Source organism: Marmota flaviventris, chromosome 15 (assembly GCF_047511675.1).
Source record: "Marmota flaviventris isolate mMarFla1 chromosome 15, mMarFla1.hap1, whole genome shotgun sequence".
NCBI lineage: Eukaryota > Metazoa > Chordata > Mammalia > Rodentia > Sciuridae > Marmota > Marmota flaviventris.
In genome coordinates this window covers 19,422,947-19,443,560 of record NC_092512.1, presented here as the reverse complement: position 1 = coordinate 19,443,560, position 20,614 = coordinate 19,422,947, and the positions used below count along the sequence as shown (strand labels likewise).

The window sequence follows — 20,614 nt, the reverse complement described above, 5'->3', positions numbered from 1 at the left end:
AATAATATAGAAGTTTATTACAGAATATCAAGTAATAGTGATTGTTCAAGCTACTTATGTTCTTTCATATAAGCTTAAGCAATGTATAAGTAATTATTCATAGTGAGTAGATTATTCATACTTTTTAAACAGGATTGATTTATTGCCTTTGCTTTACACAAATAAGTACAGTGATTCCCCACTAGTCATTTTACCTCTGATATAACATGTTCAGGTACAGTATCATCATTTAAGGTTCACAAAAATCACAGAAATTTAAACTCCTATTTCTTATTGTACTTCACAGATTTTTTAGAATAAATATTATTAATGAATATTTATTCCATTGACAAGATAGGCTCAAGTATCAATGTTTTAAATATGTTTGGTAGTTAAGTTGAACAGTACACTACTTAAATAATAATAAATGTACCATTTTCCCTAGAAATGAACTGGTAAATGTTGAAATGAAACATTTTACCATCAAGGCCACAGGGAAACACACTTTGCACTTACTCATGGGAATACAATATGTACAACCTACTGTCATTCCGTAAATTAGGTAATCTTTGACCAAAGTGCATAAATGAAAAGATTCACCCCTGATCCAGCGATCTCATTTATAGCAATTTATCCTAAAAATACACATGTATGAAATTATTTTTCACCTTATTTATAATGCAATAAGAAATATAAATAATGCTTATTGAGGAAAGTGGATAAACTTTGCTATATCCAGATAATTGAGTATTGTGCAATTATTTTTAAAAATAATAGGTATTTCTGAAACTCAATAAGTAACATATTCCAAGTTATATTGAGACATGAAAAACAGGTGAAAGATAATATAGACTACTCACTACCTTTTCTTTGGCTATATACATAATGTGCTTCTACACTCAGATGTACATATCTGCTTCTTTTTTTGCATAAAGAAACCAGAAAAATAAATGAGAAAATGAAGTTGGCTATTTACTGAAGTATGAATACAAAGAATTGGAAAGGAATAGGGGAGAGGATGAGATTTTTTTAAAGAATACGTTTTAGAGAATTTTTCTATTTTAGGGTTTTACCATGTTAAAATATTACATATTCAGAAAATAAAATAACCAATAGAAATGAGCATAACTAGTGACCAGTTCATGTGCTATTCTCTGCAGAAGATTATCATTTTTGTATTGTTTATGATAGTAAAATAATAGGAACAGAAATTAAGGCTTAAAAACTTAGAAGTATCAAAGGAACACAGGCAGCTTGAGGTGGTGCCCACTGACCAAATTCAGGACTTTGTGAGTCTGAAGTAAATGGTAATAATAACGGATTGCATTCATGAAAAACAAAAATCACCATGTTAGTCCAAAAATTATTTTTAAATTTATTATGATTTTTCTTCTCTTCTGAAAAAGGAAAAGTTCTTTATGGAAGAATGTCATGTAGAAAACATGGAAGGAATATTGAATTAGAAAAGCTACATTATCAGCATATTCTATAACCATTGGGTAAAAGATGGCTTAGTTTCAAAATGTTATGCTTCAGAGTACCAATTATTTTTTAAATCTTTTTAAATTAATTTTATATTTCTGACAGCAGAATACATTACAATTCACATTACACATATAGAGCAGAATTATTCATATCTCTGGTTGTATACAAAGTAAGTTCACACTAATTTGTGTCTTCATATATATACTTTGGATAATGATGTCCATCACATTCCATTATCATTTCTACCCCCATGCCCCTTCTCTTCCCCTCCCACCCCTTTGTCCTATCTAGAGTTCGGCTATTCCTCCCATACTCCCCGTCCCTACTCACTATGAGTCAGCCTCCTTATATCAGAACTCAAAAAGCTAAACACACAAAAAAACAAATAACCCAATCAATAAATGGGCCAAGGACCTGAACAGACACTTCTCAGAAGATGATTTACAATCAATCAGCAAATATATGAAAAAATGTTCATCATCTCTAGCAATTAGAGAAATGAAAATCAAAACTACTCTAAGATTTCATCTCACTCCAGTCAGAATGGCAGCTATCAAGAATACAAACAACAATAAATGTTGGTGAGGATGTGGAGAAAAAGATACACTCATACATTGCTGGTGGGACTGCAAATTGATATACCCAATATGGAAAGCAGTATGGAGATTTCTTGGAAAACTGGGAATGGAACCACCATTTGACCCAACTGTCCCATTTCTCTGTCTGTACCCAAAGGACTTAAAAACAGCATACTGTAGAGACACAGCCACATCAATGTTTATAGCAGCTCAATTCACAATAGCTAAACTGTGGAACCAACCTAGATGCCCTCCAGTAGATGAATGGATTAAAAAATGTGGTATATATGCACAATGGAATATTACTCAGAAATAAAAAGAGAATAAAATCATGGCATTTGCAGGTAAATGGATGGAGTTGGAGAAGATAATGCTAAGCGAAGTTAGCCAATCCCAGAGTACCAATTATTTGAAAGGGAAAAGATACTTTTGCATTAATGAAGTCTGTTGGACACCACGGTAACCAAGTGATCCGATGTATTCTTTGAAATGGGACAAACTGACAGCATATGCCTCTTACTGAAGATTCAATATAAACTATATAACATTCGCAAAAAATGCTTAGCCTGAATCTTATTATAACAAAACAATCAGAAAAATCCCAATTCAAGACATTCTGAAACATAATTGACCTGAACTCTTTAAAATGCCAATTTCTTTTTTATGCTTTTATTTTTTTATTATTTTTTTAATTCACATATGACAGTGGAATACATTACAATTCTTTTTTAAAAAAAATATTAGTTGTCAATGGATCTTTATTTACATGTGGTGCTGAGAATCAAACCCAGTGCCTCACACATGCTAGGCAAGCACTCTACCACTGATCTATAACCCCAGCCCCATATACTGTTTTTCATTGTTAATGAAATTATTAATGAGCAGTTCAATTTAACAGGGGCTCTCATAGTTCCTTGTTCAAAATAATGCAGTTACTAACAACAACAAAAACAGATCTTATAAGATTTTGAGTTTTAGTTCAACCATGGCTCACTTTATGGTTTAAGATAGGAATAATAGTTACTTTACATATACAAATTAAATTACAAAGACGTGTCAGAAGTTGAGATAAAATTATTGAAACTAAGTCAATGGCAATTATTTGAAATAAAGAGAAAATGTTTAGGAAAGGTATCATTACCAAAGACCACTGACTTACCTCATCTGGAAAAAGATGCAACCTTTGCATCATTGTTCTTCTGTGAAGGTTTTTTGGCAGCATGCCATAAATAGCTAATTTTACAATCTGAAAAACAGATATACCTAGAACTCAGTAAGAAAAATCTGACTTGGGAAAGAAAACAAGCAAACACAATTATAGATGGCGATGAAAACTAGTGGCTAAGATTCAGCATAAATACAGAAAAGAAACAGACCTAGTAAATATGTTGAAGCAAATAAAAAGGAACTTGTTACTTTGTACGTTATTCTTTAGGCTTTATTTGTTTATTGTTTATTTAGGAAAAAAAACAAAGAGAAGAGATTAAAAATAACCCATGTATGTGCCAACTTTAGACAGCATAAGAATGTCTCTAAGCTTATAAAAGAACCCATGGCTCAAGTAATCTATCACACAAGTTAGAAGACTTTAATCTTGGCAGCAATTAAATAAATGGTTAAATTGAAAAAAAAAATCATGCTTAACATTAGTTGAAAAGTTACTATATGTACAGTGGTCAGTGTATTATCTTTTAAATCTTATTTATGATGTTGTGAAGTAGGCATTATAATTAGTTTCATTTTACAGATAAGAAAACAAATAGTGAAAATAAAGAGATTCTCCAATTTTATATATCTAACAAATGGTGGTACAGGAATTCAAACCAACCAGTTTCATTCCCAGAACAGACACATAGTACCTGCGATCATCTCTATAATATGCTTCTCTCTGTAACCTATCAAGATGACAAAGTCCCTTTCCCTTCCATACCAGTTCCCAAGATGGCAAACTAACTTTTCCATGATTTATTTCCCCCCTTTTAAGTTATTCTCTTTGTTGGTCTGAATGTGATTTTACGTGTATTTGGTATAGAAAAGGCCTCACCCTTTAAGCCACAATCTCCTGGGGGCCTCCTATATACAAATATTTGTAGTATACAAATATACTGCAAGCTCTTCATGAAAGTGCTGATAGAGACTTTTGGAGTGCTAAATTGATTTTTATCATTTATATTTATATTTCAAGAGTATAATTTTATGTGTGTTAATGCACTAAATACATGTTAGAATTTAGTTGCATTGTATGAGAATTTCTTATTCCCTTTCTTCTCTCATCAAATCAGACGACAAAGCCTTAGTACAGACTGAAGCTAATGGCATATCATACATGTTTTCTGTTAGTGCTGTTAATACTTTATGTTCTAGAGAATTTAATGTAGATTTATACTGTTAAAAGCAATTAAAAATTCATTTCCTCCAACACAGAAGCTTTGGACAAGTGCCACCAGTGGTTAGTGGCTACCATACTTGACAATGTGAACAGAACGGTTCCCACCATGGTGGGAATTTCTATTGGAAAGCACTGATCTAGATATTACTTTTTAAATTTTTTCATCTTTTAAAAGTCGTAAGTACAACTCAAAATGTTAAGACTACTCAGCATCTTTTCTGGATAAGCAAGTTGCTAAATCCTCTGAATATCTTTATAATAGTAATTGTATTGGTAAAGTTATATGACATTTGGTTTTCATGATCGTAAAATTTTGTTGTATTTATCTGAATTAACAAGTTAATATTTTAAAAACATTTTTATTAGTTTATTATAATTATATATAAACAGGTGGATTTCACTGTGACATATTCATACATCCATATAACATAATTTGCTCCATTTCATTACCCAGAACTTCCTTTTTCCCTCCCCTCCTCCTCCTTCATACCCTCCGTCTACTGATCTTCTATTTATTTACTTTTTAAAAAACTGGCGATTATAAACCAAACAAAAGTGTGGTTTATTGTGATATATTCATAAATGCACATAGCACACTCAGTTTCATTTTACTGTTCATTTTCTATCCTTTCCCCTAGATTCCATTCCTCTAATCCACTGTTGTCCTTCTACTTTCATGAGATCCTCCTTTTTATAAACCAATGCTGATTACAAATTATAGCTACCAGCAGAGTTTATTGTTTGAGACAACCACAGTGTTTGAACTGGAAGTAAGATGAGTGACCTCTTCCTTAACAAGTAATTTTTTTTTTCAAAATACAAGAGAAAAAACAAACAAAAAAACTTTTATGAAGTAATAATGCAAATGAATTTAACCCTGAAATATTTTCTAATCTTCATTATTCTTCAATGCATTTCAATTTTTGTCCATAAAAATGATTTGAAACAATTTCTACTAATGTTATTCAATGTCAAAAGTTGGACTATACTGCCTCCTAGTGTATAGCTAATATGCCTGAATGAAGCAGAAACTAAATTTTAAGCTTAAAAATATTTATAAAGGAATAAAACTGTAATTTGTTGTAAGACATGGTATATATATTAGTAGCCTTTATAACAAAATTTTAACACTTTAAATGTAAGTCAAATTAATAGACTACAATGACCTGTAATAGTCTAAAAATACTAGTTATGGAGTGGAATATTAAGTATTCTTCAAGAAGCAACCTCTAAGCACATTTTCATAAAATAGATATGAATGATACAAAACAGTAAAACATAGAACTTGTAAATGGTATGTCAGGCATCATTATAGTAAAATAATCCTCCCCTACACTTAACCAAGAAAATTTTGGGCAGTACTACAAACAAATGATTGTGTGTGTGTGTGTGTGTGTGTGTGTGTGTGTATTCACTATTTTGGGGTAATAAAATAGAATATCTTCAGAGTCTAACACTCTTGCTCATTTATGAATGTATTTAAATAAAAAAGCTAAAATAGTCCATAAAAATGGAAAACACTCTCTCTATCCAGAGTATAGTTTAAATGCCAGGTTTATTGAGAATTTCAAAAGGAAAAATAAATTGTAAAACAAATAGAAAGTTTGGTTTTATTCATATTGAAGATTGATATATGGGTTAGCACTTCTCCCTGTATATAACTCAAATGAAAGATAAAGTAATAAATACTTTAGTAATCTCATAAATGTAGATATTATCCAGAAAGACAGTATCAGGGGGTATAGTGGAGAAATTAAAATTTGTTGAAAAGTCTTTGCTGATAGGTAGTTTTCACTGTGAGTGTGACCTCGCAAGGTTTTAAGGCCCAAAATATACCTTTTTATGGGAATCAAGATCTTACGTCTAAAGTTTAGCTTAAAGAAGTCTTAGGATGGTAATAACCCTCTGCACTTTACAGCAACTAAGTAAATCCTTTTTAAAAAAAAATAATTTTTAACATGTTTCAAAGAATTCTCAGAGATGAAATTCCAAGATACTTAAGTGTATCAAGTATCCTGAACAGACACAATAAACTGAAGATCCACAACGACCACAAATATTACAGTCAGATATAAATGTTAAGAATATGTACATTATGCTTAAATAAATATAATCGGGAACTAAAATATGAAAAATTGACCAGGAGACTATCAAAATTGATCAACAAATTTGAAAAAGAACCAAATAGTAAAACTTCAAGAAAATAAAATAAAAAATAATTCAATGAAAAGATTAATTGAATTAGACACAGGTGAAAAGATAATTAGAGAACTGGTACGTAGATCTAAAGAAATTATTGAAACTGCAGCAAAGAGAGAGGGAGACATAAAATATGAGAGGTATGAGTCATGCACAATAAAATGCAAAAATCTAAGTATAATCAGTTTTTCAAAAGGAAAGAAAAAACAGTAAAGAGACCAAATACTAAAAGATGTAAGAGCTAACAAATTTCTAGAACTGAACACAGTAATCCTCAAATAAAATACACAAGATCCCAAAAGAAATATATGAAAACCGAAGCAAAAAAAAAAAAGGAATAAGATTTTAAAATTATGCAGAAAGACACAGTACATACAAAAAAATTAACATCCTACTTATCCATACTAAAAATAGAAATCTATGTAAACAGTAGCTTCATAAAGCTGAGAAATAATGTTCATCCTAGAACTGTATATGCAACTGATCCTCTGTATTAGTAGGTTCTACAGATTCAACCAACTGTGGGTTGACAATATTTCAAAGAAAAAAAAAATCACAACTACAAAATTTTATTCTGATCATTGTAAGACAATACAGTATGCCAACTATTTACAAAGTATTTACATCCTATTAGGTATTATAAGCAATCTAGAGATGATGTCAAGTATATGGAAAGATGTGCATAGGTATATGCAAATACCAGGCTATTTTATGTAAGGGAGTTTAGCATCTGCAGATATGCTTATCCATGGATATCCTGGAACCAATTCACAATGGATACCAAGGGATGACTGTATAACAAAATTATCTTTCAAGAATGAAAGTAAAAATAAAAAAGACAGTTTTGACAAAAAAAGATGAGTTCAGCATTAGGAGAATATAACCATAGGAATGTCAAAGGGAAGTATGCATGGAAAGGAAAATTGATCCCAGAAGGAAGGATGAGTTACAATAAGAAATTATAAGCAAAGAAAATCATTAAAAAATTAAAAGCAGGATAAAACAATAACAAGAATGTTAAACTGAAAGAGTTTTAAGAATATAGAAAGCAGGTAGAAGAATATAGAATATAGAAAGAAAAGAATAACATAATATTTACCCAGGGGGGAAAAAAGAACACAAGTGGTTAAAAGTATAGACTTCTCAGTTGAATGAAATCACCTTTGCCTCCCTTTTGGCTGTGATCCTTGCCAAGTTTCTTTACCTCTCTGAACCATGATTTCTTACTCTATAAAATAGGACTATGACGTGGGTGAGCATGAAAATTAAAGGAAATTGTGCATGTAAAACTGTAACAATAAATGCATGTAAATACATTGGTAAATGAATTAAATATAATTTAAAATGAAAAAAAAAAGCACGTAGGCTAGGAGGGAAGGTGGGTATTAAAAATGATTTAAAGTCTTTGATTTGATTAAGAGGAAGGTAACGATACTGATTAACCTTAGACTTACAATAAACAACTTGAATAAATCCAAAAGAAGACAAGGGAAGGAAAATAAAATAAGATCTAGTTCCATGATGCTTACCACAAACACACCTATAATAGGAAATGGTAAAATTTAAACAATGGCAAAAATATATGAGGCAAACATACATGAAAAAAAAAGCGTCTGCTATACCTATACTCTCAGAAAAAAACAGATTTCAAAGTAAAAATCATTACTGAAGACAAAGAAGTTCAGTACACATTAACTTTGATTTATTCTTTACAAAAATTATATATAATTTCAAACTTAAGTTTATCTAACATTAAGTCTTCAAACTATACAAACAAAAAAATTGACAAACCTATAAGGAAAAATGACTAAATCCACAAATTGAGATTTTATCAATACATTAAAAATTAGAAAAACAAAAGAACTCTTTCAGATAAATAATAAAACAAGAACAAAAACAAGCCAGTAAGAATATGTGGCTGGAGCAACACACTTAGCATACTTGATGAAATATATATACATACACATAGAAGTACACACATCTCTCTCTCTCTCTCTCTTTCTCCACCCCCTCAAAGTATTTGCAGCAAGCTCATATTCTATGCAAATATGCAGGGTTCAAGAAATTAAAAAATGCATTAGAATTCTTTGCTAAATGTAAAACATAATAAATAGTAATTAGGACAAACACCAAATTGAATGGCAATCAAAATAATACTTATCAAAACTTGTGTAAGATAGCTAAAGTGAAGAATCTGCAGAAGAGAAAGGAGATGAATCCATCTTTTCCTAGATGATAAATAAAAAAATTCAGTAGACTTACTGCTATTGGATCCTTCTGGTGAAGTTGAGCAGCTGTGACTTGTCTAAATCCACCTGGGTAGCTATTAAAAAAGTAGAGATTAAAACTGGGTGTAGGATATGGTACTGTATCCTTAAGTTGATCATTCACTTTTGATTAAGTACTTTAGTAAATTATTCTTGTTTCTGGAAACTATACTGTTTATTAATGTCTTAAATATAAAATAGTAACCTATGCTATTTGAAATGCTGCTCTCTTAAGTGGCCAGCTCTCATTACTTCATAAATAGTTCTAATCTTGGAAAAATTTCTGGACATAACTGTATTTAAAATTTTTTAAATTTTAATTTATTATATATGACAATAGAATGCATTAAATTCATATTACACATATAAAGCACAATTTTTCATATCTCTGGTTGTACACAAAGTAGAGTCACAAGGCTCTATCTTCATACATGTACTTAGGGTAATGATGTCCACCTTATTCCACCATCTTTCCTACCCCCAACCCCCTGCCCTTCCCCTCCCTCCCCTTTGCCCTATCTAAAGTTCCTCCATTCCTCCCATGTTCCCCCCCCCACCCATCCCCATTATGGATCAGCATCCTCATATTAGAGAAAACATTCAGCATTTGTTTTTTGGGGGATTGGTTTATTTCACTTAGTTTAATAATCTCCAACTCCATCCATTTACCTGCAAATGCCACGATTTTATTCTCTTTTATTGCTAATATTCCATTGTGTATATATGCCACATTTTCTTTATCCATTCATCTACTGAAGGGCATCTAGGTTGGTTCCAAAGTTTAGCTAACGTGAATTGTGCTGCTATAAACACTGACTTGGCTACGTCCTTGTAGTATGCTGTTTTTAAGTTCTTTGGGTATAAACCAAGGAGTGGGATAGCTGGGTCAAATGATGGTTCCACTCCAAGTTTTCCAAGGAATCTCCATACTGCTTAGTCATTCATCCATTTATTATGGGCAATCTATCACTGCTTGATTTAAAAAAGAAATAGCAATGAGCCAGAATAGTTCATGTTCCCTGCCATATTAGGCCAACTGTATAAGCTAGGGGTTAAATCTAAGGAAAATGGTGGTAGACCAATTGGTTTCTAAAGTCAAGTTCATACTATAAATAGGTAATGAGTTTTGGCCACTAAGAGTCACTTGTTGGCTCCAAGTAATAAAAATACTTCATTGTGTTCAGATCAAATATTATATGTAAAATGGATGAATTAGCAAATTAAACTAGGTTTTGTCAGTAACTCCTAGTATAAATGTTAGGCAATTCATTTTACCTGTCTATATGATTTTACTAAAAAGAAAAAAAATCTGCCATATATACTTCACAATATTTCTAAAAGTCAAATGAGAAAATATCTGTATAGAAGAACAAAGTTTCAATTATTTTTAGGAAAAAGGTTAAAATTGGAAAGTCAGAAAAACTTAAGATTAAGTAAGTGTGATTCCTTTCACGAGATTTTCTTTTAAGAAAATATAAAAACATTTTAAAGACAACTTAAGAAATCACATTGTGGGAATAAAACTTAAGAAATCAAATTTAGAAGTTCTCTGAGAAAGATGGGCACTTTTCAAACTAATATTATTTTATTTGCTTCATGGTATTTCAGTTTTAGTAAAACTGTCTAGACTTCTATATCTGTAATCTTTCTATCCATGGAAAAATATTTTGTAGCTTCTATGCTAAAGAATCTCTATTTGCTACTGGAATGGCAAATTCTAAAGCACAACACCATTTATGCTATATTTTAGGAGCTTGGATTTCATCCTAAGGATCTGGAAAGCTAATGCAAAATTCTGAGTAGGGGAATGACTTCAGTAATGCAATAGTCAGTCGATTTTTACTAGCAAAAAAATAACTACATTTCTTTCTCCACCATAAGACACCTGGATGGATTAAGGGAAAATTGTTTAAATTGTATGCCATGTGCTTTTTTCATTAAAATAAATCAAATAAACATTTTCTGAATGCCCATTATGCTGGGTACTGAGGATGCACAGATAAATATTATAGGATTCTATTCTCAAGAAAAATGAGGAAATAAATTCTGTTGGAATGACTAGTAGTAAGCTGTATCTCTAACTCATGAAAATATATTTGAGGCTGGCCTCAAACTTGTAATCCTCCTGCCTCAGCCTGATAGTAGCTGGGATTATAGGCATCTTTCACTGTGCCTGACATCAGAGATTTATTTTAAATAATCTTGATTATTATAAATCATATAGTACACTACTGTACAGTGACTAAAAATAATACATACCAAAAGGTTCCCTGATAATCTTATATTAAGTGAATAAAAATATAAACTTTTTATATATAAAAATGTTAAATCATGGGATCAGAAGTAAATTTTATTCCTTTTTTAAACTTTCCACATTTTCAAAAATTAGAATATTTTAAAAAATTTTACATGTGACTCTACTTTGTGTTCAACCAGAGACATGAAAAATTGTGCTCTATTTGGTAATATGAATTGAATTGCATTCTGCTGTCATATACAACAAATTAGAATAAATAAAATAATCAAAAAATTTTACAATTATAAGTTAAATTTTGAATACATATTTATAACAGTGTTATGAGCATAATAAAGTAGTCTGTACAAGGTTTAAGTAAAGAGCCAATAGAAAAAAACAGAAAGTGATTAACTCTATGGACAGTGAGAAAATAGGGAATGTATCCCAGAAAAGATGACATCTGAACCAGTTTCTAATGGTTAAATATGAAAGTTCATGAGAAAGATAAGATGAAATTACATTCCTGCCACAGCAACACCACAAAGGCAGAGAGATAAGCAATAGCAATTTGTTGGCTAAAAGAAAAGGTGATCAAACAGCAGCAGTTATGCAGTGCCGCTCAGTTTTTATCTATCAGTGAGAAAGCACTACTGACAGGGACAGACACTACCAGTGATGTAAACACTCATTGCTCACCACTGGCTGTTGTTATTTCCCTTCCTTTGCAGTAATACCACACAGTAATTCACAGCATTTTGTGTCAATAATTTCCTTTAGGCTTTTATCACATTTTGTTATTCTGACTTTTTTTTTATTTCCCAATTATCTCTTGATTTCATAGAATTTGATTTATATGTAGAGATTTGTCAATAGCAGAAACTATTATGAATGCTAGTTTTTTGTTAAGTTATGTAAAGATTTCAATAATGTATTTTAAGGTGAAGAATGGGCAAAGGCTGACTCAAGAAAGCAAAAAAGTTATGCAAGAGATGAAAAGAAACATACCAGAACACCAGAGGTGAAGGTGCAGTTAGAAACAAAAAAATGATTTTGATCAGGAATGGAAGATCAACATTTAGCACCAAAATTTAGATGATAATATAAAAGGTATGCTTAATTAAATTTGTCCTTCATCTGAATCTGTGGATTAACCAATACATTAGACAACAAAATTAGATCTCAAAATATCTCGACAGGGTGAAGATAAAATTTTACAACGAGCAAAGTTAAGGTCTTGCAGTTGAATTAAAATAACTAAAACACATAAGAAGGAAAAGACATAATTGAACAGGACATGTTTGAAAAAGACTGAAGAATTTTAGCTAATAGTTTTAGCTCCATGAATCATATTAGTCACAAGACTTTGAAGAACAATTCTATTGCAATGGAAGAGGGAGTTTTAGTTTTAGACTAAGAAGGAAGAGTCACACTGTACTTGCAAACCATGAGAACACATCCATGTGAGTATTTATTTAAGAGATATTGACAAATAATGTATTTAAAGAGTGACCATTCCTTAAACTTCTTGTGAAATTTCATCTGTTCAAGATGGTTCTGGAAACAGCAGTAAGATGAATTATAGAAAGCAGAAAGCAGTTAGAAGACTGACTTAAAAATGAGAATAATTTTGATTAGAGAAGTTACATAAAAAGCTTGTAGGAAGCAAATAGTTTTGGTAGTAGCTAATATTTGGCATAATTTTGTGTTCGTTTTGATTGAGTAACTTATACATGTAACAAGAGTATAATTAGTATTTTATTAAATGCTAATTTTTTGAAAATACCCTTTTTCCTTTTAAATAAGAGTGACAGCTAAAGTAATACCTTTTAACTATTTTCCTTGACAATGGCAAAGAAATCTTACCCAGTATGTGAAGAGTATACTTTTTGTTCCCATTTGTTTCCAGAAAATGCAATGTGTCTTGTGTTTATTATGACAACGTGATCTCCACAGTCACCTAGATTTAAAAAGCCGTAAGAGAGACTTTGTGTGAAAAATCAAAACTTAAGAAAGGTAAGTTATCAAAGCCTAAACAACATATAGAAAAATAGAAAGCAAATCATAATGCAATATCAAAAATCCTTAAACAGATTTCTGTTTCTTTTTATATAAACCCCAAGTGTTTTAAGTAATCCCTAAGAGTTGGCTGATTATTTGGAAAACCTCAGCACTGGACGGTAAAAGAAATTGAATAAAGATGCCAATAACAACAATGTATGTTTTTTAAAGGTAAACTACTGTTATTTTTATTAATCTCCCCATAATAATTATACTTCACTAAAAATGTTTATATTAGTACCTTTAAATATTTGACATAAACTTTTCCTTACAAAGAGCAGAGAAAACTGAAATCAATATGTATATAAACATAAAAAGTGTGTTCTACCAAGAAAACAAAACTCATTGAAAACAAATGTGAAACATTATAATTATAATATTTTTTCAAATTTAAAGAACATAGAGTACTATGATTTTATGTATAACTACTGCCACAAGATTTTTTTCAATCACATGTAACTTATTATTTAAAGTGCAACTCTCAATTGTGACTATAGACATAGCTGACAGGATGTATGACCTGAAAATCAAAATATACATACATCTGAGAAATGTTAGAGTCTATGCAAGGGCAGATTCAGAGACACCTGTTAAGTGTCGTAGAAGTCTCAAGTTCTTCTAAAATATGCTTTATAATCCTTTCCACTGATTAATAATTAATCCACTCATTGCTTATTACATACTAACTAATTTCAGGTAGTATTATTAATGCTGGGAATATAGCAATGAATTACTGAAATCCCCATTGTTAATGAATCCTATGTTCTAGTAGAGGGAGTTAGATAACAAAGAAACAAATAAATACATATACAACATGGTAGGAGCTAGTACAAATAGGGGGATAGACAGTAATGGGCTAGTGGCATTATTAATTGGTACACTTTTTCCCCATAAACTTGGGTTTTCATTTCTCTTGGATAAATTTCCAGGAGTGCAATTACTACATTATATGGTAAGCTCAAGTTTAGTTTTATAAGAATCTGCCACTCTTTATCTAGAGTATCTGTACCATTTTACATTTCCACCAGCCATATAAGTAATCCCATTTCTCTACCTTCTCATCAGCATTCATTATCACTTTTTAAATCTTAGTTATTTTGATAGATATATGTTGATATCTCATGGTTTTAATTTGGTTTCCCTAGTGGCTTAATTGAACATCTTTTCACATGCTTATTTGCCTTTTGTTCATGTATTTCAACCATTTTCTAATTACATTTTTTTAAAACTGAGTTTCCAAACATCATATAATATACTGAATATGTGTATGTATGTGTACATATATTCACACACATATATATACACACGTATATATATGACATGTATATACACATATTCTAGATACAAGTCCTTTTTTCGCTATGTGGTTTACAAGTATTTTCTTCCAATCTGTGGCTTTTCTTTTTATTCCCTTCCCATAGTCAAATCCTTGTAAGCTCTTTGCTTTAGCACATTGGTTTTTAAACTGCACTTGATAGTCTTAGGGTTCTTATAATGTACCTCAAGGATGAGGGGACAAGTACAGCATTGCTTTTATATATTATAAGATTTGGTGTAAGAAATGTTGAAAAACCAGCTATTGCAAATTAATGATAAAAAAAAAAAATAAAGGTTGGCTTTGGCTTTTATGTCTGTTTACAATTTGGAAGGACAAATATCCAGATGCCTACATAAGTATTATTTTGGGCATTCCTGAACTTGTGTGTACCCACTGTGACAGGTGATCACATAGGTTACCATAAAGTCTGAGTGTAAAGACATTGTGAGAGTACAAAGCATGTTGATAAAATTTACTGCCAATTTTCAATTATTCACTTGCAAATGAAGTAAATATTACAGATACAAAATGAGGCAAAAATCTTCTTCAGCACTTTGTAGGATGATATTTAGGGGTGAGGTGAAGTATAAGTATGCAATTTAGATTACAAAATTAAATGATTTGGTAGTTAACATTTGAAATAGACTGACTAAATATTAAGATAAAAAATATGTTAGGCAGCTCTATAAAACCATCATAAACTTACAAGACAGAATACTAGAGATTATTTAAATTTTAAGTCTGATCTTTGCTGAAATACATGGTATTTATAACGTTAACCTTTAAGAATTGCAAAACTTTTATTTCATTCCATTTAGACGGGATATTTTAAGATAATCTAAAGTTACTTTAATAATGCTAAAGAAAGGTTTCCCTCTGCTTCTTTTAAACTTTCCTATAGTTCTTCTCAGTGAATCAGGTGTTGAAGTCAAAGGAGCAAAGTCCTCATGAGAATAAGTCATACTCCATAAATCACCATGTGCCCTTCTTTTGATTTACTAGTCAAAAATTAAACATGTTGGAAAAGTTCTCAAGTCCCATTCAGAAGAACAGTTCTAGTTGATGGGAATTTTTTTCCTAGTTGACCCCCATTTCCAATAAAAATTAACTTTTCTATCTTGACCCCCATTTCCATTTCCTAGGAATCTGTATACCAATTTTCCAAATAAATACAGTGATTATGAGCCCATAATACACACTTAGTAAATGCTTATTAAACTTGAAAAAAACACAAAGAACTACACTATTAAAAGACATTATAGTTATAAATTGAAAGCTGCTTAAATTTTGTTTTTAGTGACATCTTGTGGTCATAAAAAGTTTTGCTGACATAAGTTACATATTCAATATAGATGAGACAAAAATGTAAATCAGTCTTTAAAAAGTAAATTTCTTTTTCATATAAAAGCTATTCTCCATTATTAGAAATGCCCTAACAAGGAGCCACAACAACTCTTCTAGTGTTTAAGCAGAATGCACATTCATCAGTATCTAAGGAGTACTTCTACAATAATGACTCCCTTGTAAGGAAGCAGAACTTTAACTGAGTGGACAGACAACAGCTATATTTGGATACAGAAATTAGGTGAAGATTACTTTCCCTCAAATTATGTATTATTTGCACTTTTTCAAGGTCAGTCTAAGTGATCTTATTTACTACTTGCTAATAGCATGCTAGGGAAAATCACCATATTAAAGAATTTACTACATGAAAAAACAGGAGTCTAAGTTCAGTATCAGTTCTACTATTGTATAGTTGAATGATAGCAAGAAAGAAACTTTATTCTTCCAATCTTAGTTTTCTCATCTGTCAGTGAGGTAGTTAAATAAAACGGCTGAGGTCCTAAAGAATTAAACAAACATTAAACAAAAATTATAAATTGGTAATTCTATGACTGGTATTTTCCTGGTCTGTCAAAATAATATTTTTAAAATAACCAGAAATTTATTATTACTGAAAATATAAATCTGCTGATCACTGTTTTACTTTCAATATACAGTTCATCTCATTATACATGGGTTCTGTATTTGCAAATTTTCTAATTGTTAAAATTTATTGGTGACTCAAAAATCAATACTCATAATGTTTTTGTGGTCATTCATTGACATGCTTACAGTGGAGAGAAATGTGAGTTACTTAATGTGTGTGTTCCCAGCTGAGGGTAAACCCAGCAGTGCTCTACCTTCCTATTTCACCTTTTGCACTGTGAATAAGCATCCTTTGGGTAGTCTACTTAATGTCACATCTTTGGAGTTTGTGTATTCTTTGTTAGTGCTTTCACTGTTTAAAATGTTCTCCAAATTTGATAGTGTAGTATAGTATAATGTTCCTTAGTGCAAGAAGGCTATGATGTACCTTATGGAGATAAAATGTGTGCTAGATAAGCTTAATTCACTTCTGAGCAATAATGCTCTTGGTCATGAGTTCAATGTTGAAGAATCAATAGCATATATATATATACATATATATATATACACATATATATATATACATATATATATATATATATACGCATATATATATATATTTTATTTTAAAGCTAACTTTAATTAGGTGTGGAGGCACATGCCTGTAATGCCAGCTATGTGGGAGGCTAAGGCAGAAGAAGTACAAATTTGAAGCCAGCCAAAAAAAAAATAAAAAGGTTGGAGATATAACTCAGTGGTACAGTGTCCTAGTACTGAGGGAAAAAAAAAATTATATGTGTGTGTGTGTGTGTGTGTGTGTGTGTGTGTGTATGGAAACCTACATAAACAAAGTTATGTATTGACTGAAAATATACATAAAATGCAGTGCACTGACTATACTGACTGATGAAAAAGTCATATCCAGTGGCTACTCAGACGAACTTAAACCAATATTTCCCTTACAAGCAATGGTTCAGGATTTACTAGTCCAGCATTCAAGGTGATTTTATAGAACATAACTTTAGGGAATAACAAGAACACCTGTATTTACAAAATATCTATTTGAAAGTGTCACACCACAAACTATTTCTGATAAGCATCCTTTGGGTCACACATTGTACTAGATGCTTAAAAAACAAAGATTTGAAATGATAAAAATCCTTAGATTCATATACTTAATTGCATATTTTATAAGGTATGAGATTATTTTGATACTTTACTGAAATTTTCATTAAGTGGAGAAAAAGGTTAGAGTAGCAAGTATAATATGGAAAATCATAAATCCTTATTCTCACCCAAATCAAATCATTTCAAATGCCTATCCACCCCCCAGCTCCACAGATCCATAAATCTAATTTAGCTTACATGCCAAAGTTCTAGCTAAATGTATTTCTTTCAATTTCAGAACTCATATTTATGAATGCAAACAAACATACAACAATCATTTCTCACATTGCAACTGTATGTCAAACACTATTACAGGTTCTGGGGCTATAGCTGTAAATGAAATGGGCAAAGTTCCTATCTATTTGAAACTTATTTTAATGAAGGAAGGTAGATAATAAATACTCACATGTTAAGTGATATACAAATGCTTTTTTTTTTCTTTAAAGAAAAAGCAAAGTAAACATTTAGAGAGTAAAAGGGGAAGCAGAGTGATCAGGGAAGGCTCACTCAGAATATAAATAATTTGAGTAGAAATTAGTAAAATGTGGAGGAATAAGCTATGTAGATATATGGGACATTCGGGCAGAGGGAACACAATGTGAAAAGGCCCTGAGGCAAAAACTGTTTGGTAGGCAAGTTAATGAAATAGAAACAGATCTGAGAGGTCCATTCAAGGAATGAGAGTTAGAAAACAATATTGGAAAATTAATAGGAACCACATTAACAGATCCTTGCAGGGCATTAGCAGAATTTGGGTTTTTAGCCTTTCATTTGGAAAAGATAACTCTGGTTGATCTGTGTAGAAAAGGCTACATGAAGGCAAAACATGATAGAAAGCACAATGGCTTAAAATCAATGTAGAAGGGAGAAATAATAAGAGGTGCCAGATTCCAGACATTTTTTTTCTATTTTTTTAAGATAAATATTTGGGGGGGGGGGCTCAAAATAGAGGAGTCACAAATGAAGCAAAGAAAGGCTGCAAACCGGAATAACAAAATGAACATGGATGCTATTCATGGAGATGGGGAAAACTGGAAAGAAACAGGCTGGTTTGGGTACCAGAAATCAGGAGCAAGATTGTTCCAAATGGGCTTATTCATTAGAGAAGTCTACTAAATACCAAGGAAGATTTAGTTTGGAGAAATTGGTTATGAGTCTAGAATACAGGGAATGGATCAAAACTAAAGACACACAGTCGGGATGCATTAGCATACGGATGATTTTTAGATTCATGAGACAGAAATTGCTCACGTAATGAATGAGAACAGGTTCAAAGACTGAGCCTGTGGCACTCGCCCTTATTAGTGAAAGAAAAGTAATTGAGAGTTCAAAGAAAAGTGAAGACAGCAAGTGGACTGAGAAAGAGTTAATGTAGGACAAGAAACAGAAAATGGCATCTTGGGAAACAAATGAAGATGGTATTTTCAGAAAAAAGTTCTCCATAAAAATTAGATTGGATTCCTCAAAAACAAGGAAAACAATAAGGATTTTTCAATTGGAAAAGTAACTAAAGGGATACAACAACTAATGGCAATAAATAAACCTTGGGGAGAATCCTAGTTCAAACATACAATAGCTATAAAAAAGCTCTTGACAAACTGGGTGCTTTTAATATGAACTATTTGCGCAGCTTAGGTCAGAGGATCACAAGTTGTAGGCTAGTCTGGGCAAGTTAGCAAGACCCTGTCTCAGAATAAAAATATTTTTAAAAATGGCTGGTGATGTAACTGAGTGGTAGAGTGCCCAAGGTTCAAACCTCAGTTACTGCGCACCCCCCATCCCCAGGAAAAAAAACAACAAAGAAAATTCTTGAGACAACTTTGGAAATGTAAAAATGGTGACATCAAACCACATAATTAAATTACTCTTTATCTTCTTAGGTGTATCAATAACATTTTGGTTACAGAGAAAAATCTCTCTATTCTTGGGCAATGTATCCTGAGGTATTTAGGAGATATAATGACATATGCAACTTACTGAAGGACAAATAACCTGAAAGAAAAATGGATAAATGACACACACAAGCATTTCAGATAAGGAAATTACAAAGGCCAAGGACTAAGTGAGAAGATACTGAGCCATTATTCATAATCAGGAAAATACAAATTAAAACTACAAAGAGTATTTCACATCTAGGAGTAGTTAGAAAGAAAGAATGAAAATATCAAGTGTTACTAAAGATGAGGAGTAATGTGGTATATTCTGCAGGCAGAATATCAAGTGTTTATAGCAGCATAGTTTTGAGAACTTCTGAGCACAGAAATTAGGTTTTGAATAATGCTAAGACTTGAAATTATATTTCTTTTATTGAAGAGATGTTTTGCTTCAACTGTGAATCGATTACCTCTGATAAAAGTACATTGTCAAATATGAAAAGAAAAAAAAAAGAAGTCAGTAGCTTCCTACGATGTACCAGTAATTCCTGCCCTATGGATACACCTTGGGAAAACTATTCCACATGAACACTGGGGAAAGAGTACAAAAATATTGAAAGCAACATTATTTGTAATGACAAAAAATAAATAAATAATTAAAAGGAAACAATATAAATGCCAAATATATGGGTATTCATTTCATCATAATTATTAATTTTCTTTAAAATATACTTTATATGTTTATTATACATCACAAAAATTAAACAAACATGATCAATTGCAGCAAATGCTATTGACAGATCAGATGAGGAACAGAAAATGACATCAGGAGCCATCAGTGAGGTAGCACAGTAAATAGAATCAATTAAACCATCTATAAACTGAACTCTTCTAGAATGAAAGACAATTTTCTCTATTATTTTAGAAAAATCATAGAGCCAAGTGTGGTGGCGCATGCCTGTAATCCCAACAGCTGAGAAAGCTGAGACAGGAGGATAGCAAGTTCAAAGTTAGCCTCAGCAACTAAGCAAGACCCTACACAACTTAGGGAGACCCCATCTCCAATAAATAAATAAATAAATAGATGAATAGCTAGCTAGATAGATAGATAGATAGGACTGGGGATGTGGCTTAGTGGTTAGTGCCCCTGGGTTCA

The 20,614-nt window shown here is 31.4% G+C and overlaps 1 protein-coding gene across 1 annotated transcript in view; it reads right to left on the bottom strand.

Annotated features, from left to right (window-relative positions):
• The window catches only part of Mrpl13 (mitochondrial ribosomal protein L13), a 37,951-nt gene that overhangs the window by 14,779 nt on the left and 2,558 nt on the right, over positions 1-20,614 (bottom strand). The window contains exons 3-5 of the mRNA XM_027947854.3: positions 12,997-13,090; positions 8,893-8,953; positions 3,202-3,288 (exon numbers count right to left, since the gene is read on the bottom strand). Of these exons, the coding sequence (XP_027803655.2) occupies positions 3,202-3,288; positions 8,893-8,953; positions 12,997-13,090 (242 nt within the window). The remainder of the gene's footprint in view (positions 1-3,201; positions 3,289-8,892; positions 8,954-12,996; positions 13,091-20,614) is intronic.